The following is a 26,554-nucleotide window of genomic DNA, read 5'->3' as shown; positions in this document are numbered from 1 at the left end:
GAACCATGCAACTAATGTCTGCTTATTGGCAGTAAATGTAATGTATTTTATTTTATTTATCTTTATTTTATTTAACAGATGGTCGTTTCATTAGTAACAGAACTCAGAGAAAACCAGTTCAATGGACTTAACATTCAGGGGAGGTAGGTGTTATCTAAACATAATTTTGGTATGTTTTGGTTTGGGTCATTACAGTTCAGTGAGGATCATTTTACAGTTTTGGGCAACTTAGGCTTCAGTTGAAAAGTGTTGGATACATATGTAGATAATTTAAGGTGTGGACGAGCTTGTTAAGTTGGGCTTCACCTAAGAGTTTATACTTAACCTAGGAGTCATAGAATGGTTGGAAGGGACCTTCAAAGATCATTTGCTTAATGCTGCTGTTGTTACTATTTTTCACATGATCATGCCTTTTTGCTGTCTGATTTGTACCTTTCTATTGACCTCGAAATGCAGATCATAGCCTTTTGTTGGTACTGTAAAAATTAGGTCATTTCAATGTCAGTAGATGCTTTTGATTGCATGTAAATTGAATGAATTGCAGCTAAAAAAGCAACAGAAAAAATGAGGATAGATATTTTTAATATAAACTATGAATTAAAATTGTGTCTTCTGTTTTAAGTTTATTCAATTTACTAAATTATTAATAATAGAGTAATAAATAAAAATAAGCAATACTTATTTAATAAGTAAATTATTAGTGATTAAATAATTACACTAACAGTGTCATGTAATAAACTAAATGAAATTGTTATTAAATAGTAAAATAATAAGTAAATAAAAGCATTTGAATATTAATAAAATTGGAATAATTAACAGTTAATTAATTGCATTAAAGAAAATGCCCGTGCACATTCTGTTGTCCTTAGAGTCAAAAGGGATGCTATGAAGAAAGGAGTTTTATGACCTATTTTATACCACATAGCTTGTAAAATTACGGGAAACAAGAAGCTGATTGAAGTATCTTTCTTGTATCATGAGCCAAAAACTTGGCTATTCTTCTCTCTGGTAGGAAAGGTTAAATGAGCTGAATTAGTTTAGAACAGACATAGTATTAAAATCATGGACACAGTTAATGAGGGGTATCACAAAGTTTCATTCCATGTAGGAAATAAACACCCACATTTTAAAAAGTAGGATGAAATAGACTTAGCTTGGTTGAAATTGTTGGGAAGAGGAATACTGCATTTCTGCTGGGAGAAAGGGAAAACTTTGAACTTAGGTGGATTTTTGAGTGTAGAAATTATGACATGGCTGTTTATTCAAATTCCAGAGGCAAAAGTAGTCCGCTTTTAAAGGTGTACATTTTCTCCTTTCTCCATTTAGTGATACTTTAAAAAACTCAGATGACAGTGTCTGTGCAAATTCATGGTACACAGTGGAGTGCATTGTGCACTATTCGCCAAGAACATATTTTGAAGATTATGTAGTAAACTTCGCTAATCCTGGATAAGGAATTAGAAACATAATTTTGCAAAGGGATTTAGAGTTTCAGGTCTGTGTATCCTGGAAAATACTGCTGCACAATAAGATAATCCCAATAATTACCATTCCTACAAAAACACTTGTAGCAAAAGTGCATTTTGAAGTATTTCAGTATAGGAACACTTAAACACATATTTAATCAGGTAACTACTCAGAAATGAGCATCTTCGAAAATACGTCATGTTTTATTTCTCTCTCTGTTTATATGATAATGATTAGTACCTCATGTCCACACTGCTGAGCAGCATCTTAATTCCCCTCTCAGGTCTTCAGGGGTGATACTGGTAACCCCCCAAAGAAAATAGTTTCAGGTTCTTGCAGAGAATGCACTTCGTTTAGTGAATCAGGAGAAACTTGCAGGAACTCAGGGAAGCCTTTTATGAACAATCTAGCACCTTTTAATTTGCTAGAATTCAGTATTTCATAGTTCTTGGTCTTTATAAGTGTCTTCCTGTCAAAACTACAGTTGCATGTGCTAGAAACAATACATATTCTCTGGGAAGGTTGTGATTTCTTTTTGCAAATGTAGTCCCTGCCATTTTAATTTTTTTAATGTTCCAAAGGTTCCATATTTTCTTTAAGTTCCAGATTCCACTGTCTTTGATAATTTCCAACCATGTAGTTTTAGTGAGAAGATCCAACGAGTGCTTCGTATATTAAGATCCAAAGGTGCTGCATATTCCTTCAGCTGTAGGGCTGTAGATCTGTAAGCAAAAATTTTTCAGCTGAGCACTTGAAGACAGCAGGATTCATAAATTGTTTCTGTTGAGAGGAAAGAGAGGTTAAAAAAGCAACAGGAGGCCTGAAAAGCAGCTAGGTTGTCTCTTCTGGAGTTCCAGGAAACTTACATGAAAGCTATGAATCTGTAGTTTTCCATCACTGGGAAAGACAAAGCACTGTCTAGTAGGAAGGATGGGGTGATAGAACCAACACAACTGGGTTCAATTCAGAATTGTGTTGATACCCCTTACATGGTTTGCTTTGAGCATTTAAATATCAAAATTTTATCCGACTTCTTAACATTCTGCACACAATAAGGAATGATGTGTCAACAGTCATTCTAGTAAATAATTTTTCAGCAGTTAAGTGTGCATCTCTTACATTTCATCTTCTGTGATTAATTAATGTCCTTTTTTTAGCTTAACCGTTTAGAAATTATGACTTTTCTGAAATATGAACTGTGTTTATTTTTCCCCTCAGCATTTCAGCTAGTCGTGTGAATGCTGTGTCCATTTTCTGTGTGCCTCTCATTACTTTGCCTGACCTAACTCCATTGCTGGAAACTCTCCTTCTTTACCACGGAGGTTCATCAAAAGAAATTCTCAGTTCAGAGTTTCTTGAGGCTGTGAATGAGGCCTTTTTAAAGTAAGTAGCAGGGTTTGTATTATTGTTTTGCTTTTTCATAAAGATTATCAATTCAGTTCAATGTCTCTTGTCTGGGTTTCTATGCTGAATGCACTGTATACCTGCTTTCTAGTAAAATACTACTTTTGCATTTGAATAGCAGAGCTTGTGGGCCAAAGCAGAATTTTACACTGCTGATGCACAAGTTGTGGCATAACAGCTTTAAATATTGGCTGGGTTTTTGTCCCACCTATTCCCTAAAAAGGAGGTTAAAACCTTCAAGAGATTTTAGAAATTTTGTGGAAATTGTGATAATTTTTCATAGAAACGTCATTTACCTGTCATATATTAGGATTCCTAACGTGAAATTTTGGGAGCCATTTTAATTTTTCTGTGTGTAAGATAGATCCTTATGTTTGATGTTTTCATAATTCTTTCTAGTTTTGTAGTTTTTGTTTTGTTTTGGTTGTTTTGTTGTTTTTTGGGGGGTTTTTAGTTTTGGGTTTTTTGTGGTTTTTTGGTTTGGTTTTTTAATTTTATTTAGGTTTGGGATTTTTTGTTTTTTGTGCAATTTGTTCTCCTGGTTTTCAGCAGATTAGTTTTAATGAGTCTGAGAGAGGAGCAGTCTGTGAAATACAGCTTTGCTTGTTTGCTACCACTAAACCCACTGTTCTGATAAAATCAGTCTATGGATGAAAACCAGCTGAGTGAAGCTGAACATCAGTAAGGTTGGCTGTGCCAGGAAAGGGAAGATGTCAGAGAAAGCACAGCCTACTTTTGCTTGAGAATTGCTTTATTCAACGTGTAGCTGAGGCGCCATATTATAAACAGATTTTTTATACAAGAAAATGTCCCTTGAGAATACTTTATGTCGGTTACCCATTTTTCTCCTTTTTTTAATCAGTTTTAATTGCTTCCACTGTACTCATAATTTCTGAGATGTTCTAATGAAGATTTTTGTGGTGATCCATTGAGGACTCCAGACAAAAAGTAATTAATGGAGAAGTACAGTAACTATTCCATACATGTTAGTAGAAGCTGAGGAAAAGGAATGAAAAAGGCCTGTGGAGGTTTGTAGTAAAAGATGTGCCCAAAAAGACAGAGCTGTCTTTCACTCTTTCACTTGTTTGTCTTTTGTGGCTTCTGACTGTATGTGCTCCACAAGTTTGGAAGACTTTGAGAGAGCAAGTTCACAGGTTCTGTACAGATGGTTTGTTCTCGTATCAGTAAGGGGATGGGCAGTCCATCATGACAGACTTCTGACACTTCCTATTGTGAGTATGGCCATTCCTTGGATGGTCATAAGAGGTTCTTCTGACTGAAATAAATGTCTCTTTTCTTAATTTTTGAGCTGCTTGCTTATCACAGTGAGCAAAAATACCTGATTTCACATGGCTTTTGACTAAGGGACTCTTGCAGGGTGCTCAGCAAAAGTGCATGGTTTCCCTGAGGGCAGATACAGGCTCATGCATGCTTTGCATGATATATTCCTGGACTGAACTCATGTGGTGTTAATGTGAATGTGCTTGTATTTTAATTTTTTCCCTACTCTGACAACTGAGTTTTATTCTCCTTAACTCTGTTGTGCTTCAAACACATCTTCTTTCTGAACATGGGTGAAGCCTGCCCCAGAAAATAGGGCACTTGCAGGCCTCCAAAGAACTCTGAATTGTCCCAGTGGGACCATCTGCAAGTTCAGCTGTAGGAATATAATCACTATAGTTAACTTCCTGTATTGTTTTTAAATCTTAGTTGCAACACCTCTCACCTCTATGTGAGCTTATTAGCTTTCTTTTCCTGCCATAATATCTATAATATCTACCATGCTACCACAAAAACAACAATAAAGTTGGTAGTGGCATAATTAGGTAATCTCTTGTCATTCTTAATTTACTCTGATGTGCATATGTGCTTTAATAGTAATACTCAATAAATTAACAGCATCCTGAAATTGAGCACTGCTTTACCATTTTGAAGTTCTGGATACTTCGACGTATTTCTTGTCTTCACAAGTACACTTTAAGGTCATTCCATAGTATTGAGTAGAAAAAATACAAGCTTTTTAATGAAATTCAGAATTCTGAGAGCTGATATTTTAACGAATGTATGATAAAAGAAATACATTGAAAATAGATCCTAAAATGTCATTACAATTCTTTCTACTGTCATTACTATTTTTTCTTTCTTATCAATTGCTTTACTTTGCATATAGTCTCCAGGCTAATTTTAGGTTTTTTAATCTTAACTTGATTTAAGACCAATGCAAATATTTATTATTTATGTCTTGTTTTGGTTTTGACCTTTTAATTTGCAACTATCACAATAGCTACAAAAATATTCTAGGATGTTTGTGCTGTGATATCTCTTCTTGGGTGGTTAGTTTAGTGTATTTCGATTCATGCTGGTCCACACCGTGTCCTTTTTTTTGTAGTGATACAACACTACTTCAGCTGGGAAATAGCTGAACTCTTTAGGTGAAGAGATAACTTGTCTTCTTAACTATTTTTCTTTTAAATGGCTCTGGTCAGCTGATGGGCTGAAGACTTACCTACCTCTAAGTAATTTCTTTTTCCTTTTTTTGTTCTTTTTTTCTCCTTTTTGTTATTGTTGGTTATTTTTGTTATTGTTGGTTTTTTCCTTATTCCTCTGCAAAGATAAGTAATGCTTTGCTTATACAGCAGAAATATTATGCAGGACCTTCCTGCTCATCTGTCAGTAGCTGTCTGCAGGAACTAGTACAGGTTGGAGAGAGCGCAAAGGTCCAGGGGCAGGACCTTTCTTGAGAGATGAAAGGAACTCCAGACTTAAACTTAACTTCTGCTTCCATTTGATGGGATCCATCATGACCAAATTTTTAGGTTTTAAACACATGTGGTAAAGTTGTATTTGTAGATTATGGTGATTTCCTGTCATTCTTTGCTATTACGATTTGCTGTTGAACAGGCTACTGTAAACAAGATTTTCTCTCTCTTGCTTCAGGTTAATCTTTGTGCCTTCGTTTTCCCCAATATGTTTAAAAAAAGAAAAAAAAATAAAAGTACATTTTTTTGTCTTCCTTCCAGTTACTCAGGTAAAACAGTATTTTTCTCTCTAAACCAGGAAGAAGATCTCCCTTCCTGAATCAGCTGTCTTCAGCCTTTGGCTTCGTCACTTACCAAGCCTTGAAAAAGCTACCTTACATCTTTTAGACCAGTTGTTTTCCATTCAGTTGAATTCACTGGAAGAAGTGGCTTGTGTCATGAAAGACTCGTTGCTGGTATGTGCAACATGTAGTACATTTGATACTGCTCTTTCCTGCTTCAGGAGTGAGAGTTTTCAAATATGTCAGCATGTAGACATACGTCAGCATAAATGGCCATTATGGGACATCTGGCTTGTTAATGCAAGCCAAATCTTGAGTCTTAAAAAGATCACTAATTTTTAAAATTTTTACAATTAATTGGTAGAAGAGAAAAAAAGATTTCATGCAGTGATGAAGAATTGGATAAAAAAATGAGGATCCCACTGGTGAGAGTGCTGAGCATCTTCCTCTGTCTTAAAAAATTATAAACTCTGGCCAGGAAGGATTTGAATTTGTTTTTACTTCAATCTCTGTGCCCCTGGAGTTCAGGAATCTAAACAGTTGGAACCCCTTGTAGATTATTTTATTATGGACTGCTTTGTTACTTGGTTTTATTTGCAAACCTGGACAAAATTCTTAATGCAAAACATTTGCTAAACTGTAATTAAAATTTGTTTTCAAATTCTGCACTAGGCAGAGCACCAAAAATCTTCCCTAAGAGAAAACTGTATACTTTTTCCAAACTAATGAGCTAGTTGCAGCACTAAATGTAAATTTATTTGTTAATTACAGTGTGAAATTGCATGTGTGCAATGCACTCAAATTATATGTTTCATAAAATGACAGAAGTAAAGAATGGCATAAAGTATCTTATTTTCAGCCTATGAAACGGCTTACAGAGTACATATTCTAGTCGGGAAAAGAATGCTACCTTTAAATATTCTTCCTTTTGAATCTGCAAGTCTCATATGTAGGGATCCATTATGATACTTGCAAATCTCATAAATGCTTGGCGTCAGCAGTTCTTCATATGTCACCTGCGGATTTATATATATTGCAGCAAGCAAGGCTATATACAGGGTCTGTGCCTAATTTTCCTATAAGAGATGAACTGAGTTGTATATAGTGTTTGGTACTACACCACATACCAGGTGAGGAAAAAAAAATCTCCAAATCTAAGTTATAAATACCTAAAAAGAAGTCAAGTATCTTTTTCAAGTGTTGTTTTTTGTTGTTTATTAAAAATGTTCACACTTACATTGTCTTCACATCCTGATCTCTGAGAAGTATGGAACATTATTGTGCTGGCACACTTATGTTGTCTTTACTTGCCTTTGCTCCAAAGACTTTGTGCTTTCAAAATAAGATATTGACAGAGTGGCAAGACCAGTGCAGCAGCTTTGAAAGCTGGTTTAGAGATCCATCCTGTGGACAAAGACTGGAATGAATGAAGCCATAAAGAGGAGAGCATTTCGCAGATGGATATTGATGATTGATGGGCATTGATAAGAAGGAGGGTGCATAAATGGGAGATGGCATAACAATTAAAAACAACAGGATGAGAAGCTTCAGAGAGGCAATATAGAGGGAAAATAATGTGATCCAGAAATCATGTTCTAAATGTATAATGATGTTTTGTACAACATGTACATGGTACTGTAAAGATATACTTGTGTGACATTAAATCAGTCGGCCCTGATTATACAAGAATATGTTAATTTAGCCTGCCTAAAGGATATATAAGTATTTATTTAGGAATGTGGATGTGCATTTTTTGGCAGTTGGATTATGGTATTTTAGGATGTATGCGCTGTCTACCTTATGGATATGGTAATAGCAGAATCATGAGACAAAACTAGATTTCTACTTTTCTATTTGGAAGAAAACCTTTAGAGGACAAACAGGCAGAAATATGCTAGTGATTTGATTATAGTACATTATAAGAAGGAAATTTCAATAAGCTCTTCCATAATTGCATTATCAGAGTAATTTATCTAAATCAAATATCTTGATACAGTAATCATACTGTATATAAACCTCTAGAGATCTAAGGTACCCAGATAGTTGTAAACCACTGTACTTCTATTATGAAAGAAACTTGGTATGTACTACTCCTATATTTTAATTCCAAGAGTAATTGTTGTGTGATGGTTCACTAACTTATGTTTATATAGCGTGCTATTATGTTTGTGTTTGTGGTTAAACTGGAATTAATATTGGAAATCCTGTAGTTACTCAGAAGTAATAAAAACAAGGGAAGTGACCATCACAGATGGTCTCTTAGCTTCTTTGGAATTGGATGGGTGAGTGGATGTCTTCCTTCCTGAAGTAACTTTAAGGTTTGTATGTGTGCATTAACAACTAAACTTGCAGTAAATACACATACTAGTATTTTATACTTTACCAGAAATGGATAGATATGTACATACATAGATTTTTAAAGCCTGTGAATGTAAAAAGAGACGTGATTGAATCCGTGTCATTTATAGTTTGTTTGGTTCTGAGAGAGCTTTCCAAAGTAGTTTTATTTCTTTCATAGGTGTGTTGCAAGAAAAGTGCAATAGGTTGAGAGGGCTTACAATTTGTCAGCTTCTTCTTTATAAACCATCTGTTCTTGCTGCATTTTGTTTTCCACCTTGTCAGCTTAGAATCACAGAATCATTACGGTTGGAAGAGACCTCCAAGATCATTGAGTCCAACCTTTGACTGAACACCATGTCAGCTAAATCACATCTCAAAGTGCTATATCCAGTTGTTTTTTGAACACTTCCAGGAATGGTGACTCCAACACCTCCCTGGGCAGCCTGTTCCAATGCTTAACCACCCTTTCACTGACAAAATTCTTCCTGATGTACACACAGATTGAGACTCTGTCCTCTTCTCCTGTCACTGGTTGCCTGGGAGAAGAGACGACCCCCACCTGGCTGCACCGTCCTTTCTGGCAGTTGTACAGAGCAATAAAGTGTCTCCTGAGCCTCCTTTTCTCCAGCCTGAACAACCCCAGCTCCCTCAGCTGCTCCTCACAGGATGTGTGCTCCAGACCCTTCACCAGCTCTGTTGCTCTTGTCTGGACATACTCCAGCTCCGCAATGTCCTTGCAGTGAGGTGCTTCGCTGAAGTCCACATAGATAACATCCACAGCCTTTCCCTCATCCAATAGGCAGGTCACCTGGTCATAAAAGGCAGTCAGGTTGGTCAGGCAGCTTTTCCCAAAGCCCTGCTGGCTGGGCCTCATCCCCTGGTTGTCCTGTATGTGCTGTGTGATGGCACTCAAGATGATTGTTCTGTAACCTCCCCTGGCACCAGGGTCAGGCTGGCAGTCTTGTAGTTCCCCAGATCCTCCTTCCAGTCTTTCTTGTGGATGGGTGCCACACTGGCCAACCTTCAGACATCTGGGACCTCAGTTAGCCAGGACTGATGATAAATGATGGAGAGTGGCTTAGTGAGCGCTTCTGCCAGCTCCATCAGCACCCTTGGGTGGATCCCATCTGACTCCACAGACTTTGTGGTTGTCTAAGTGGCACAGCAGATCACTAACAACTTCCTCCTGGATTGCAGGGGGTCTGTCCTACTCCCCATCCATGTCTACCAGCTCAGGGGGCTGGCTGCCCTGAGGATAACTGGGCTTTCTCTTAAAGGCTGTGGTAAGGAAGGCATTAAGTACCCCAGCCTTTTCCTCATCCTTGGTGACTCTGTTCCCTTCCATGTCCAATAAAGGATGGAGATTTTCCTTGGCTCTCCTTTTGTAGTTAATATATTTATAAAACCACTTTATATTTATAATCTTTCACAGCAGTGGCCAGATCGAGTTCTTGTTGAGGTTTTGCCTTTCTGGTTTATTCTCTGTATGACCTAATGACATCCTGAGTTCCTATGAAGGCTCCCTGCTCAGCCAGGGCAGTTGTCTTCTCTGCCAGCTCATCTGTTGGCACATGGAGATGGCATGCTCCTGTGCATTCTTCTTAAAGCATGTCCAGCCTTCCTGGACCCCTTTGTTTTTAAGGGCAGTTTCCTGAGGGACTCTCTGAACCAGTGTCCTGAACAGGTCAAAGTCTGCCCTCACGAAGTCCAAGGTAGAAGTTCTGTTGATCCCCTTCCTTATTTCACCAAGAGTAGAGAAACTATCATTCCATGGTCACTGTGCCCAAGATGGCCTCTGACCACCACTTCTCCCACAGCCCTTCTCTGTTTGTAAACAGCAGGCCTGGCAGGGCATGCTCTGGTAGGCTCCCTTACCAGCTGTGTCAGGAAGTTACCTTCCACACTCTCCAGGAACCTCCTAGACTGTCTCCTCTCCACTGTGCTGTGCTTCCAGCAGACACCTGGCAAGTTAAAATCTCCTACAAGAACAAGAGCTAGAGATCATGAAACATCCACTGATAGAATGCTTCACTTCATCCTGGTTGTGTGGTCGGTCTGTAACAGACTCCCAGCAGGATCTCTGCCTTGTTGGGAGAGACAGTGCCTCTGATTGTCACCAAAGGCACTCAAGCCTTATCCCCACTGTGCCTGAGCTCTACAGTCAAGATACTCCCCAATGTACACAGCCAGTGAAACAGGCATCAATGAGGAAGAAAAGAGGAAGTATAGAGAAAATTATTCATAATATTGATGGAATCAAAATAAAAACACATCTGGCACTTTTTATGTATTTATTTTGGACTTGATCAAAAGAACTAGGATTTGATTTTGGTATGTGAGCCACTGTGCTGGTGGACCCTTTCTGGTTTGTATCCAACCTGTCTTAAGCTACAGTGTGTTGGTTCATCATCATAGAAGTGTGTGTGCAAAGGTAGGTAGAGTGTCTGAAAGACAGTGGGGGAAATCACTGAATCAACCATTTAGCCCACAGGGCTGAAACCATACTCTCCCATTGCCCTCCAGAACCTCAGAAGGGTTCCATTTGGAAGGCAGCTTTGGAGATCTATCTAGTCAAATATTTTCTTAAAAAAAACCCAGACCAACAAACAGAAAAACAACCCAAAACTAAACAAACAAAAGAAACCCGCAAAAGAAGGAGAGGCCCGTGCCTCCTGTTCGTCGCATCCCGGCGGTTGCTTCTGTCCCTCCGGCGGCAGTGGGATTTGGGGGCAGCCGCTGGCTGTGCCGGCTCTGGAGCGGGAGGTGGCGCACGTTCGATAGCACGGCTTGGCTGCAGCCACGGAGCAAAGAAAACGGGGCTGAACAGGAAAATGAGGTGCCGCCTCCTGTTCACAGTATGGCAGAGACAAGTGGGGGAGACGGGGAGACAGTTTTTAGACAGTTTTTAGTAAGGGTTGTTTGTTTTCTAATATTACCATGTAGGGATCGTATTAAGCCAAGTCCTCATTCTCCCTGTGTATAATTAAAAGGATATTGTTTTATTTGCATTATCGTTATTAATAGTATTATCATAATTATTAAAACTGTTGGTTTTTTATAAACGTAAATTATATGTATTATTACAATATTAATTTTCTGCTTGGTACGTTTTAGCTTGAAACAAATGATACAAGTTTTCAGTAGTGTGTTACGCACTTTAAGCTGTATTACTAAATGCCATTTTATAAACACTATGCTTCCTAAAGGTTAGAGAATGCATTTTGTTAGACATGCTTTACTCTAGTTGTTCAAGAACTATAGTCTTACCAAATCTTCAGGTTCTAACATCAGAGACACTAATCAAGGATTTGCTTTTTAACTTAGACTTTAACTTAGTACTTTGGGGAATTATAAGTGGTTTTTATTCTAGGTGTTTTATAAAAGCCTAAGAATATGGAATTAAAAAGCAGTGTGTTTACTGGTGCATGTTTAAGGTAACAACTTTCTTAAAACAGTCTTTCGTGTGGGAGCATGGTAAAAGGGTTCACTAGTTTAAAAAAAAATGATGCACTGAGGTATTTAGCTTGTACTAGCAACTCTGAAGTTCACAAAAGAAGATAATACTGTGAAAAAATGTCTTGGATCAAAATGCATGCAAAACTATTAAAGGCAAAGGCGATAAAATCAATTTAATTTCTGGAATTTAATTTTGAAGATGTAGCAAGAGTCTCAAAGCACATCCAGAAAGGATTGTCTGCAAAGAGGAAAGAAAAGCTTTTTGAAAATCTACTCCTTGTGTCTTGCCTCTAGCAATTGCATGCAACAACGTGTTCTTTCTGTCTGCCACCTTTAGTATTTGTAGTGATTGTTGTCATAAACAGTTTAGGATCCCAGGTGTTTGCATTTATCAGCTGTTGAGCCTGCTTGGTCTCGCTGTGGAGAATCCTAAGAATTCTAATCCTGAGAAAATCTGAGGGTTTAGTAAGAGTTGATCTGAGAGTTACAGTATAATAATGGCTATGTAATAGCATCCATGAGTTAATCTGTAAATTATGCAGTGACAGTTGTTTCTTATTAATATCTAATTTTCTTTCATTTGTTTATCGACAGCCACAAGCAGCAACCCATCCTGCCATTTTCAGAATTGTAAATGAAATTTTCAAGTAAGTCTTGAAATGACTGTGGGAAGAGTTTTAAATGACCCATTTAAGCATTGAGGTTTTCTTCACAAGAAGAAGCAGTATTATAATCTAAACATATTATAATTTCAGGATATCTTCTTCTTTACCTGCGTGCTTTAAAGTCCCCTTCTGTGTAGTGCACTGCAAATAATGAAAAATGTTAAAAATCTAATGAACTTTAAATAAAGTTACATTATAGTAATCACTGGTACAGTTGACTACATTGTATTTTAGCCTTTAAAATTTGTAATTTATTTTGTACTTTAGTAGAGATTTGTGGTTGAAATACAGTTTTGAGCTGAAAATTATAAATGCTGAAATGGCTTTGCCCATGCCAGCATGAAGGTGGCATTTAGCAAAAATTTTTGCACTTACCAGTGTAGCTTCTTTTATATTTTGTTAATGTTTTTTCAGGATTTATGTTAGATAGGCTCTTAACGGCATTAAACTATTGATCCACCTGTTAATAATGAGTTTGGTTTTGAATGCATTAAAATTATTTTGAAGCAACCAATATATTGGTTACCACGTGGGGACTTCTAATCCTTTATACTCAGTTTTCAGTGGCTTTTCTCTGTTCTCTTGACTTAACACTTACTAATGTTTCAGTATTAACAATTCCAATACAACAATAATGTATTTAGTGACTGACATCCTTTGCTCATCAAGTGTTTCCCTTCTTAAGAAAACAGGGCTCCCAGGTACACCTGTTTGGGGGCATTTGTGTGTCTGTGTGCATGTTTAGGTTCATGCAGGCACTAACAGAACAGTCTTTGCTGTAGAAACCGTAGACCACTGTATTATGAGGGTGAGGCCACTTGGCAGCTACCACTCTGGCAGTCCTTTGTTGCTGTGGTCCTGTGTCTGCACACAGATGGCATTTTCTGAAGATTTGAGACTAATCACTTTCCCAAAACTTAGAAATTTATGTGACTTCAGCAGATGTGTGCTGATACCTTAGGCTGGAGACTGTATATTGTGATGGTACAGGGAGACAAAATTTGTTCAAGCTTCTTGGCTTATTTAAGGTCATGGTATATAAAATGTTTTCTAAGAAAAACACATGACTTCACTACTCTTTTGCAACCTTTCCCTTTGGTAGACAGTAGAAATGGATAAAATTTTGTTTCTTTGCTAATGCAGGACTTTGTCCAACACAGTATTTCCTAGTAAAACTTTGCACTTCTATTAATGTTTCAAACTGTCCTAAAAAATGTTGTTTTGCTGTTTCTAAGTCTACATTTCTCCTCTGGTTTTTTACTTTGAATTGTTTCTGCTTAGTGTGCTTGTTCCTCTACATTTTTGGTATTAAAACCTTGATGTATTTCAAGAATACTATGTCTCATGTCCTCTTGATATTTACATGAAGCTGTATATGTTAGCTGGCTTTTGCAGACCAGTTAGTTTATGCAGCCTTGTGTTTATTTTTGTTGTATTTCTCTAACATCCTTCCAACTGTTCTCAAGTGGTGTGCAGATGTTAAGATACTATTCCAGTTGTAATCACGAGTGAGATTTTAGAGAACTGCTGATAAAGAAATTGTACTTGCTTGTTTGGAAACTGTGTTAGGTTTCTATAGCTGGTGTGAAACTTCTTTTATTTTTGGAGTTAGTGTTCTGTTAGAAGTATGGATCTAAGCATTGTGACTCCTTCTGTAATAACTTTTCCTGCTATTTGCATGCATATTGAGATAATTGTGCTAAATTATTTTATCACAGTGGTATTACTTCCTGCTTTTATTTCTCAGTGTTTTCTTGCTATGTGTGGCTGTACAGAAGTCCATGCACCTAGACTGTCTTTGAGTTTTTCTGTGTACTGTGTTTTCTTTTTATATCAGGGATTATATTTGCCTGTAGTTTTGTGAGATTTCTATGTTACAGTAATGTGTTAGCTCTTCATATCTTTTAGAAGGAATGAAACAATTCTCTGATACTTGTATCTCACTGGCAACTTACTCTGAACATGTTTTCTCCACTTGCTCCATTTGCTCAAGATTATTTTGCACTGTAGAAGGCCAGTTGAATCATTCACCTTTTGTGAACCTCTAGAGTGGCCCATGGGATGCAGTCCCACAAAACACCATAAAGTATGCTTGACTTAGTAATGGGAATAGTTGCTCTGAACACAATAAACTGATCAGATGCCAAATTTGGCTAATAAAGTTGTGCTAGTCTTTTTAATTGTATACTTATTTCCCCCTATTGGTAGGATAAACTATGTGTCTGCATGTATATTGTATATATTTACTAAGTCTGGTTTCTTTGTAGGAGTTGTGTATGTGGTCTGTTTTTGGTTTTCCTTAATTAAAAATAAAGTCTAAAAAGCCTGCAAAGTTAGTATTTCTGGTAGTGGTGTAATAAGCTCAGACACAATTTGAATCTACAGCATACAAAGAATGTACCTTTTTCATTCATTTCAGTTAACAGTGGTGTAGTGGGCAGGCTCACTACCTGATCTGTCATATCTAATTTTTCAATGCTTAGGAATGCACTGATGGAAACGGATGGAACTTCAGGAGTTATGACAACAATACAGGTGTTTACACAGCTCTTCCTTCAGGCTCATCAGAATGAAAACAAACAGGTTAGTCAAGATCTCTTTCTTAGTGTTTTTTTCCAGTGAGAACATGCAGAATTTGCAAGGAAAGAAAAACAATTCTACGCTTAAGAGAAGTGACTGAATATAATGAGGTAAATAATAGCATCCCTCTATAGCTGCATAGATAATGTTCAGTTCAAACATTTTCACCTGTGCATAAAATTACAGCATGAAACCAGCATGTAAGAGCAATTTACCTGGCTTAACCATCGAGTATGTCTGCCTAAAGTGATTTTCCCAGGCTCAGTTCCCCTGATGCTGAAGTTTCTGCCTGTAGAGTGAACATGAGCATGAACATTCATCTTTGATAAAAAGGAGGAAAAACGCTAGATGCATTTTTCTTTTGCAGTAGCAGGGTCTCTGATAATAAATGAAGTAGAGATAACAACCCGATTCCTAGTCCCCTAAATAATTATAAGTAGGATATTGAATAGTCATATTTGTCTGTTCAGAAGGTAAAAGACACAGAATACATACTGGGACACAGAATACATACTGGTTTCAGTTTCTGGTCTTCAACAGTGGCCTCTCAGAAATTTTCCTTGGTCTAAATTTTCAAGTTTCACAGCGTAGTTTCTCTTCTTCTGCACAGATGTTTATACAGGGCTTACTGAATTAAATTAAGTGGAATTACTTCTGTGCTAATTTAAAACAAGAGCAGGATCAGTTTCTTACCTTAACATTTCAAAATACAGCTATGAAAAAGTCATACCTTACTTATAGCTTGCAAATTTGATTTCAGATTCCCAAATCACATGGCATTTCACATCCTAACCATCTTGTTTGTTTTTTGAAATCAAATTCATATGGTGCAAGTTTGGAAAGTACCCTGTCATTGAAAGCCCTTCACTTTGGACTTAAGAAAATTTCCAGTTCCTTTATTTCTTGCATCTATTGAGAGAGATGGTAGTTAAGAGAATGCTGGGATTTCTTGAAAATTGTGGCATACTGGCCTTTAATTAGCAATGTGATTGAATCTGCCTTCTAGCTTCAGGCAGCTGTCTTGCTCAATACTTGAGTGCTGTGCATGGTAATCTTGTGCCACCCTGACTGCATGGAACAGCACACTGTGTAGCCCCAGGTGGGATCAGTGGGTGAGAACGAAAGTAAAAGATTCCACACCTATCAGACACCCAAGAGCTAAGAGTTGTGCAGGTGATGCGTTTTCTTCAAGGTGAAAGTCCTTCACCTGCTGGCATTGCAACATGGACTACTGCCCATTTTTCTGAAGTGGTTTTAAATATTTAGTTTCCTTTATTTCACTTGTATACAGTTTAAGTCATGGAGTTCTAATTAAGGTATTATCTTCAATGATAGAATTTAAAGTCCCTTGTCTCACAGTTTGTGAATCAGCTGTAATGTTAGCTAACAGTTTGCTTGCAAAAAGGCAGTTATAGATTGCTTTCTAAACTTTAAGTCAGTCATATCTCTTGGGTTTTTTTGGTCATACCATCATTACATATATTCATAAGGTATCTGTCTTTGTGGTATCTGATTTCCCTTGACAGGACATAATGTGCTCCATTTAGTAGAAGAATGGTAAAAACATTAATGACAGAAGATGGAGTGGGTTCTGCCTGGTCCCTGAGACCTTTGGAATTTACAGACAGTTAATTGAAATAACACTAGTCAAACATGCATCCATAAAATTTGCAAAAGAACTGGTTCATGTCTGGCAGTTCACAGGTTTGCATGATAGTAGAAGTGTGATTGTCTGTTGCAGTGTGGCAGCTGTCAGAAATAGCTGTCTTATATAATAACTTTGTAGACCATTTAGAAAGAACAAGTTTTGGCAGAAAAAAAGCTGAAGAGTAGGAAAAGACAGTGCTACTGGGTTTAGGATAGTCTTTTTTCTTTCATGTTTTTGGAGACTGAAGATGGCATAAATGGAACATGGGGTTTCAACCTACTTAGGAAAAAGTCAGCACACTGCTGACTCACGCTCACCTTGGTGTCCACTGGTCCCCAGATGCTTCTCTGCTAACTGCTCTCTGGCTGGGTGGCTGCCAGCATGTAATGGTGCCTGGATTTATTCCTCCCCAAATGCAGGACTTTATACTTTCTCCTTGTTGATACTTATTTGGCTTCTTTCAGCCCATTTCTAAAGCCTGTCAAGGTCCCTCTGGATGGCAGCACAACCCTTTCATGTATCAGCCACTCCTCCCAGTTTTGTGTCATCATCAAACTTGCTGAGGGAACTCGCTGCCCCTTCATCCAGTTCATTAATGAAGATGTTAAATAGGACCCAGCACTGACCCTGCTGTGCTCTGGTATTTATTGGACTCTAGCTAGATTTTGTGCCAGTGGTCACCACCACATGGGCCTGGCTGGCTGTCTCAAAGGGAGTTGGTGTTGCACTTGCACACACATGCTCTGTGTTAGACCTGCCTGTAGTACATGTTTGCAGAACAAAAAGACTAAAGGTGTGCTACTGCTAGTCTCAGTTACACAAGCAGTGTTCACAGTGTACAAGTCACACGTACTCAAATAAACAGAGGGCAAGTCTGTTATCTGTGACTGCCCTACCTGGTGCTGAATCAGATCCCAGGTATTTTAGGTTTCCATTTTTGAACAGTTGGCAATAATCTACACAACGCCCTCAGATTCTGTACATGTTATTAGTTCTTCGTTTAATATGACCTGTGAATCTGTTTACACTGGAAAATGAAATTAAACTAGTGTCTCTTATAAGCTCTGCATATTAAGAGTGAAAACTTACGTGATTACAGGGAAAAAGATTAAGACTATTAAGATGTCATTTTCTTCATGCTCTGAATCTTTTTTAATGCATATACTTTTAAAATCTATAAATAATTATTTTTTATAAGCAATCCTTTCCTAAATACCCACTTCATGCAAAATCCTAAAATTTGCCAGAGTTAATTTTCTGTTCTCTTGCTTCAGTGTGTATGGTTAATTACTACCTTAGATGAGATTATTCACTGTGGGTTTGTTTTGAAAACTGACCAGAAACCTCTTAAAATAATGATTTTGTATCTTAGCATAAATTTCCGCTGAAGGCCTACTTCCCGTACCATCACCAGCCCCTTGTAAGAGGCTTAGTCAGACGTCCTTCTGGTAAGCTTTTCATTAAGTATTTGCAGCATTATGAATCTGCATGGTCTGTATATGTCTTAAAATAACCTTAAAAGGGATAGAGAGAACTTTTTGCTGTTTCCTTAACAGGGTGTGTTTGATTTAGCAATTTTAATAATATTCTTTTAATGTATTTTTCTGCAGGAACATCTAATTCTTATGTAACAATAGTACAGATTAACTTTAAAGAAAACTAAATCAGAAGTGAATAACAAAGAAAGAATGCATAATTATGTAGTAATGAAGCCACATTACAGAGATTGTAAAAAATACTACAATCTTCATATGTTATAATATCAGTAATTGCCATTATGGAAAAATTCATACGTATTTCTCAAAAACAGGCTTTCTGTTTCCCTCTGAGGCTTGAATTCTGATATTTTAGATTGCAAACCTAATTTTTTTTCAGGCTGCCTACCCATATAGATGAAGAAACCACTGTTCAATATGCTATAGCTTTATATGAAGAATAATTAAAGCTCAGTACAAGAGCCTCTGAGAATGCTACTGCACTAATTATATATTAATATTCCTTGAGCAAAGGAACATCAGCCGCATTTCAATATTCCTGGCTGTACTTCCTCACATGGCTTTATCAATGAATTGTTGTATGAAACACAGTAACAGGTATTGTTGAAAACTGGGAAATTTTAAAATGAAATTTTAACTGCTTTGTGATAACTGGATCAAGTTGGCGAAATCTCATAGCTACCTTAATGTTTCACTGTTATGTTCTAGTGGACAGGCAATGATTTTAAGAGTTTTGTTTTCATCCTCCATCCTCAGAACTCCCAACTTCATATTGGTCTCAACACTTGAAACACATTTCGGATATGCTCAAAACGTTAGTAGAAGATACAAACATTAGGTAAGCAGTATAAGATCTTTGAACTTTTTGTCCTTTGCATGTTAGTTTGCAAAAGGTCATGTCATTTGAAGTCTTTAGTGGTTACATTTCATCATTTTCTTATTATTCTCTAAATAGGGCTTTAATTTTAAGAACAGGACTTAGATTACTTACTGAACCTGACCTTTATAGCATCTGTATACCTGACCAATAAGCCTCTGAGGAAACAAAATCTTGTCATTCCCTCCAGCAAATACCTAACTCCGTAATTGAAATGCTTACTTGTCTATTCTCCTTTACCTCCCTCAAAACTTTTAACCCTGTTTTATGAAGGAGCTTGGCTTTCTGCAGGCTTGTGCAAACGTCCAAACTGCAAACTTCTTTGTTTTCATAAATATGTGACTGCCAGACTGCGGTATCATTTTTGTTGCATTACTCTTTGAGCTGTCACTCCATGTTTCTGACCTGCTGCCCTTGGGGTTTGTTTGTATATATGAATTATGCTTTGGTAGGGATGTTCTGGGACTATATGAAAAGAATGAAAAAACTTTATCTGCTACTGCCTTGTAATTCTTTCTTACCAGGAGTGCGATGAGACCTGACTCGGATAGAGCTTGGATACAAGTTTGCTTAAGTCTGCTCTGAGAGTGAGCTATCCAAAGAATGTTAAACAGCTTTTGAATTCAAAGAAACCAAATTAATTTTGATTTTAAACTTGAAATATATCAAAAGAAACATAGACCACCAAGGCCAGCCAGACTTGCAAAACAAGGTCATAAGAATCACAGAACCAGCTAGGTTGGAAAAAGCCTTTGAGATTATCAAGTCCAACCTATGACTGAACACCACCTTGTCAACACCAAGTGCCACATCCAGTCTTTGTTAAACATCTCCAGGGACAGTGACTCCACCATCTCCTTGGGCAGCCCATTCCCATGTCTGATCACCCTTTTTGTGAAGAACTTCTTCCTACTGTCCAACCTAACCACCCCTGGTGCAGCTTCAGACTGTGTCCTCTTGTCCTGTCACTGGTTGCCTGGGAGAAGAGACCAACCCCCATCTGGCTGCACTCTCCTTTCTGGTCATTGTGGAGAGCAACAAGGTCTCCCCTGCCCCTCTTTTTCTCTAGGGTAAACAAGCCCAGGTCCCTCAGTCAGTCCTCACAGGACTTGTGTTCCAGATCCTTCACCAGCCTTGTTGCCCTTCTCTGGACTTGCTCCAGAATCTCAACATCCTTCCTGAACTGAGGAAAGAACTGGACACAGCACCAAAGGTGTGGCCTCACCAGTGCCGAGCACAGGGCGACAATCACTGCCCTGGTCCTGCTGGCCACACTATTGCTGATACAGGCCAGGGTGCCATTGACCTTCTTGGCCACCTGGGCTGGCTTGTGTTCAGCTGCTGTCAGTCAGTAGCCCCAGGTACCTTTCTGCCTGGCTGCTATCCAGCCACTCTGTCCCACTTTTCCCCCTGTGTACTGGAGCAGAGATATGTGCAACCATGCTTGGTTTCAGTTAACTCATGGAGGCTTTTTTTTCTGCTGAGTGGCAGAAAAAAGCTTTTTGTTGTTGCCTCTGAGGCCAGTCTGTCTGGTGGCAGCTTCTCACTTTATGTATGAGCTGCAGTTCAGTGCTGTGTCTCGCCTGTTCATCCCTGAAGTGTGTCAAGCCTTTCTGTCCTTGGAGTGTGACCCGTAGCTGACCCTGACTTCTGAAAGAAACACAAACCTCAAGCTTAGAACAAATAAATAAAACAAATATCATCCACCATGATGCGTTACAATAATACAGCCATGTCTGTTCTGCTTTTGTTGCCCAGCCCTTTCTTGGTTTATATATATAGTCTTCTTCCCCCTTTGTTTTGAATAGTACACTAGTTTGAACAGTATTGTACTTGCCAGAATAGACTCTTACTTCCTTTTTGAACTCCTGTAACAATACGTTTTCTACCAAACCCCTCCCAGTTACAAAGAAAATGGATCTAACTTTTTCAATACTAATATCCATGAAGAAACCATATTCAATTTTCTTTTATTGCTTTATTCCTGATTCTGTATTCTATTTAATAAGATTCACAGAGCAGAAAAAATACTATTACACAGCATATCCTGTTGCTTCTTATGTCCAGTGCTCTCGTGTTACATAGGCTGGTTTTCAGAGGTTTTATTTTATACCAAATGTGAATCTTACAGCAAAGTGCTTTCTGTGTCCTTCTAATCAATAGATTGCTTCTGTGCTGTGATTTATTATTATATGTAGTGGTCTCGGTGAACAGTAAATGTTACATGACATTTAAACCAGAAATCAGTTGATAAACTGATGAACTTACGTATATTTTGTGGGGGTAAGTCTCAGAAAAATTTGGCAATGACGCTGGAGCATAGGTGCCACTACAGAGCAGGCAGAAACAGTGGTGGGGACAGACGTAGAGGGTACCTGACTCGAAAACAGGCACTGTAAAGGTAGAAAATATTAAAGATAATGGTAACTTCATCAACTCCTGGAATTTCTAAGATCTCTTGTAGTTTCCCTGTAAAGGTGGCACAGCAGCTCTTTGAGTCCCCAGGAACAAAACATAAGAAAACTTTTTAATTCTTTCAAGTTTTGCCAAATTTACTAGGAATAGTTGTTCCTAGTTCTTAATGTTAATGTAGCTGTTCTTCTGTTTGTCCTTCCACACGTAGTTTAATTTTTTGCTTCTGAGACACCTACCATTAGTTTGCATTTCCCCATTAGTTCTCTTTTCTTTAGTCTTCTCTATCTTTAAAGGAATGCACATGAGAAGCTCTGGAGATGAGTGGTGGTCCTTTGGTACAGTGATAATTCTTCTGTAAACACCTTCAAAATTTTCATTTAAGAAGACATGAATTTTAAGAGTCAGGAGATATACTTTAAAATATGCTTTAAAACTTTATATTTAGTCCATCTAAATGTAATTCCTCATGAATTGCCAAAAAAGATGCACTTCATGAATTACCAAAAAGCAGCAAATAAGCCTGGAAAGCAACAGAGAGAAAGTGAAAGGCAACAGTATGTTAGAGTGTAATACGTGAGATATGATTTAAAGTTTTGGAAATCCTGCAGCTGAACAGTATAAACAGTAGGGATTAATTTTATTATGCATCTTTTCATGCATAGTATTTTGTCACAGTTTATTAGAAGCTGCTGTTAAGGATAGTCTGTTCTACTGTCCAGGTTGATTTGTAGTAGCGCTGGGTGTGTCTCATTTGATCATGATTTCAGGTAATAGATTAAGAGGTACCTTGTTGTATGCTTAGCACGTAAGGTATTCTCTGTGGAAGAGTAGTTTAAAGATTTTCTTTTAAGTTAACTGCCAGCACCCTTTGTAGTTAATTAAAGGCAATTAAAAATGTTAAATAATGAGAAGTACTTAATTTTATCTGTGTTGTTTTCCAGTTCTCTCACTGACCTTTTTGAAATCTGGTTTTTGGTTGCTTGTTTTGGAGAATGGCTGGATATTGCAGCAGAACAATTACTGAAGGCTGCTGTAGAACCAGATGCTGTGCTGTGGCTGCTGGCATTTTACTACTGTCCTAAGAATGAAAATCAACAAAGAACTCAAACAATGGTGGGTAATGGAGTGATAGTAAGTGGCAATCAGCAGTCAATAATCTGATTATATCTTATTGCTGTAAGACAAACAGTGCAACACCAGAAAAATGAAAGGTACTGACTTTACAAGGTCTCTGGGAATTGTGTTGCAGTGGAGAATTTGAAAGATTTTTTTTCTTGTGACATTTAGAAAACATTTTTCCTCTTTTTTTTAAGTATGTGATATAGATTAGCACCTCCTTGGCTTTCTTTTGGATAACCAGGGTATTTTTAATCATAAATAAAACTACCCTAGTGATGGTATTTTTTAAATCAGTGTGGCAGAATTCAGCATGCCTGTGTTATGGTGTCTTCTGAGAAGGAAACAAGAGAAATCACAGCAGCTAAAACCGTGAAGATACTTAGCAAACACAGCCTTGAATCCTAACCTTGCCCAACTATTCTGATTTCTCTCCAGTTTTTGGCATGTGATACTGTAATAAATATGTGATATTCCCATATGCTGGGTTGGTAACAGAAGGAGCAGTGTTCTAACCTTACCCACTGTACTGCAAGAAGAGTGCTGTGTGTCTGTGCAGGCAGGCAAATACTTTAAAGCCTTTAATTTAAACCTATTATGCAAGTCTGAACTAGCCCAAGCAATTTGATCTACAAAGCCCAGATTCAAAAGGCTGCAACTTGTCTAGTTTTCCTTAATTTGAAAATGGATTCTGCTGGATTTAAAAATGCAGCTCAGTACACCCCAAGAGTAAATTTAAATTTACTTTAAATTTACATCTAATGGTCCATGTACAACAGTGTATTATACAATATTTTATTTCCTTTCCTTCCCCTCCTGCCTCCCAGATGGCACTACACATGAAAGATCACATCCCAATTACTTACAAAATTTTTTTTCTCTTTAATTTCTTACAGTCTAGGAGCAGGGGATGGGATGTTGGCTGAGCAGACTTAGGTTAGAGCTATGGTGAAGTAAAGAATTTTAGAATGTCGTTTTGGGAAACAAGACAAAACATGAGCAATAAACATGAGTGAATGAAACTGTTGCACTACAGGTGCAGATCAATGTATGGAATATTGTTCTTATTCCACAGAATGAAATCACTTTGTCCCATATATGAAATAATCTCCCTGTGTGTCCCCTATTCCATCAGTTTGTTATTCAGTCATAACATAAGATAAACTTCAGTGAGAAAAAAGCTTTTCCACTGACAACCCACGCAGTGACTTATCTCCCAGAGATCTGATATTTCAGTTCATTATCATTCTTTTCTTAGGTATCTGAGCTAAGACTTTTTTTTTTTTGCACAGGTCAGGCTACTTCAGAAGCATTCCCACACTTCATGCAAAGCTTCTGCCTTTAGTTAGGTTTTTGCTTTTTTTCTTTATTTGCCCTTTGGCAGATTAGCTCTCAGCTCTTTCCACTGAAGTGGTTTCTACCTCAACTCCACTTTCTACCTCTCACTAGTTAAGGATTAACATGGCGTGGCAACTCCTGGCATATGTCAATCTGGAGTACTTTTCATTCAGTGTTATTTTTGTGCGCACTCATGACTTAAGATTTTGTCTTCTTGCTCTGTACTGTAGGTAACACCTTGATACCAGCCAGAGTGTAATACAAAGAGTTTAACTTATTTAAAGAAGAAAAAGGCTATTTTTGCTGTTCACTGGAGTTCACTCATATGTGCAGGACTAAATATTCTGCTCCTCAGTATTTATTCCTTTGTTGCACTCCTTTCATACCTTTAGGCTCTGAAACACTGAAGGAACAAAACTTGGAGGCTGGCACTAAGACTGAGATTCCTAGGGTACATGAGCTCTTGGAGCAGGGCTGGCTACTATCCATCTGCAGGTTCTGGCACGTGTGATGCACATAGGAATAAAGAAGAGGAATTCCGTTACCTTTCTGTAGATCCTGGTATTATTTGTGCCTCACATGTAGTTGTGAACTTAATGCAAGAATAGTAACTTTTTCAGATTATTTTATGTGAAATTGTTAAAAGAGTAGGTCAGCGTCAAATAAATGTCTGAAAAAAATTGTCCCAGTGAATATCCTTGAGAAACAAGTGTCCTTTTCCTTTGGGTCTGCAGTGGTGTATTTTTCTGTTGTTCCAGCTGATACTTATTTGCATTCCGTCTACAAGTTTTTTCAGTTAATTTTTAACACGGTGAACAGAATTATTGTTAGGATCCTTTTGCAGTAGTTGCTTGTAGTTCTTTTTCTAGAGGTGCCAAAATCTTCTGTTTCCTACCTGCAGTAAAAATTAGGTTTTATTGTCTAACTGACAACCTAAAAATGTAAGTTGCGAACAACACAGGAAGAAGTTAAAATCCACGTTCTTACCAGAACATTTTATCAGCTGAGGTCAGGCTGCATGGGGATTTAATTGATTTGTAGCAGCAATATTGAAATGAGCCCTTGAGGAGCCTTTGTTCTTTTTCTAACAATGCAAAAATCAGACCATGTTCTGCTGAGGGACTTTCTCCATTTCCTTATATTATTAAAAAAGGTAAGATCCTGGCTTGATGCCCCGTCTGCTTCATTTGTAAGACCAAAGAATATAAAAAAATCTATCTGTCCACATTTATGTGGGTGAATCAGTGTAAAAGAAATGTGTACAGCCCTTCCTTCCGTGGTTTTCCTGCTGCTTAAATTCAGATTCTTTTCATGTTTGACTTGTTTTTCCAAGGATTCAGTTTTCTTTTAGTGAATAAATCCAAAGGAAAAATACCATAAATTTTACCTTTACTCTTCTCTGATCCTGCATCCTTTGAAATTCTTTCCTACAGGTAGAAGCTCAAGCAGTCTACAGTCATCTAATGAAGCTCTTCAGCTGTACAGACCTTTCTCTCAAAGACCTGGAGGGTGCTGTACATAGGATAACAGGTATAGAGCAGTGTTGGAACCAGTGTCTTACAACACATCTTCTGACCAACTTTTTGCTCTTTTCGCATGGTGGACATAAGATTGCCCAGGAATGTATTTACCATGTAAGTATTTCTTCCTTTTTTTTTCTCAGTTAAAGTTGAATATATATTTATTTTACTATTTTGGATTTAAGTTTCTACCTCTTAATAAAGAAAACACAGAGAATTAAAGAAGACTGTGACTACTATAGCCATATCTAACCTGGTACATACGTATTTTAGCTACAGTCAAAATATTTTCCATTCACTTCTTGATCTCACTGACAGGGTTGCTGTTGTGACTATACAGATGCAGAAACAGCTGAAGTAATAGCTTGCAGTTAAGGGGATACATACATCTCAGTTTACACATGGTATAGATAGAATGTGCAAACATTTTGATTTTCCCATAAAAATCACTCCCTAAATTATCCAGCTACTGCAGAGATGATGGAACTCTCTTCTCACTGTTTTTCATTGGGTGGAACAGCTGGTTGCTAGATCTTAGCATTGATGTGGCAGAAGCCTGATGCATTGGGAAAGCCAGTGAGAAAAACAGTGTGGTAATTGAGAGCGAAGGAGAGAATGAAGAGCTAAGACAGTGTCTCTTGGGTGTGAAAGACAATGAAGAGGAGTAGAAGGTTGGAAGCTTGCCATAGTGTCTTCTCGTGGTGATGACAACCTTCAGGTACATTGGTGCAAACTCTGAAATGTGTTTGTGTCTCCTAAGATAAACAGTGCTATCTCAGTGTAGGATTAGAAATCCATTCCTAACCATAAAACCATATTCTTCTAAGAAGTGCATGCCCCCTATGCAAGCAGTCTAGGGCCAGTGTGTAGTTTTAACACTTCCAAAAGTTTTTTCCATTCAGCAGCAATGTGGTCTTATATATAGCACTGTATAGGATATATGGCATGTGTAATGCATCTGATTTTATGACACGGCTGGCTGACTAAAAAGACATAACATTTTTCTGTTTAAGAAGGGCTAATATATTTTTCACATCCTAGGGTGCAAGTTCACAAATGATCAATTTTCTTCTCAGCATAAGAATGTAATGATAAGGTTGGGGGGTTGTATATAGTTTTACAAAGTGCTATTTCTAGTTGTTCTTCATGAAGAGAGTGCAGCTGTTGAGCTGTGATGCTGTAGTATACTAGC

The 26,554-nt window shown here is 37.7% G+C and overlaps 1 protein-coding gene and 1 long non-coding RNA gene across 5 annotated transcripts in view; one reads left to right on the top strand and one right to left on the bottom strand.

The window, feature by feature from the left end:
* The window catches only part of FANCC (FA complementation group C), an 85,422-nt gene that overhangs the window by 50,845 nt on the left and 8,023 nt on the right, over nt 1–26,554 (top strand). For all 4 annotated transcript variants that reach the window (XM_069002566.1, XM_069002562.1, XM_069002564.1 and 1 more), the window contains exons 6-14: nt 79–143; nt 2,686–2,850; nt 5,929–6,085; nt 12,302–12,354; nt 14,856–14,955; nt 17,973–18,048; nt 18,853–18,934; nt 22,330–22,501; nt 25,276–25,476. In XM_069002566.1, the coding sequence (XP_068858667.1) occupies nt 79–143; nt 2,686–2,850; nt 5,929–6,085; nt 12,302–12,354; nt 14,856–14,955; nt 17,973–18,048; nt 18,853–18,934; nt 22,330–22,501; nt 25,276–25,476 (1,071 nt within the window). The remainder of the gene's footprint in view (nt 1–78; nt 144–2,685; nt 2,851–5,928; nt 6,086–12,301; nt 12,355–14,855; nt 14,956–17,972; nt 18,049–18,852; nt 18,935–22,329; nt 22,502–25,275; nt 25,477–26,554) is intronic.
* On the bottom strand, nt 10,559–16,151 carry LOC138103918 (uncharacterized). The gene is made up of 3 exons (XR_011147887.1): nt 15,467–16,151; nt 15,168–15,241; nt 10,559–11,097 (listed from the first exon to the last, which is right to left on the bottom strand). It is a non-coding gene; the product is annotated as an uncharacterized lncRNA (long non-coding RNA).

This window comes from Aphelocoma coerulescens (assembly GCF_041296385.1).
Source record: "Aphelocoma coerulescens isolate FSJ_1873_10779 chromosome Z unlocalized genomic scaffold, UR_Acoe_1.0 ChrZ, whole genome shotgun sequence".
In the NCBI taxonomy this organism is placed as follows: domain Eukaryota; kingdom Metazoa; phylum Chordata; class Aves; order Passeriformes; family Corvidae; genus Aphelocoma; species Aphelocoma coerulescens.
This window is presented reverse-complemented; position numbering and strand designations above follow the sequence as displayed.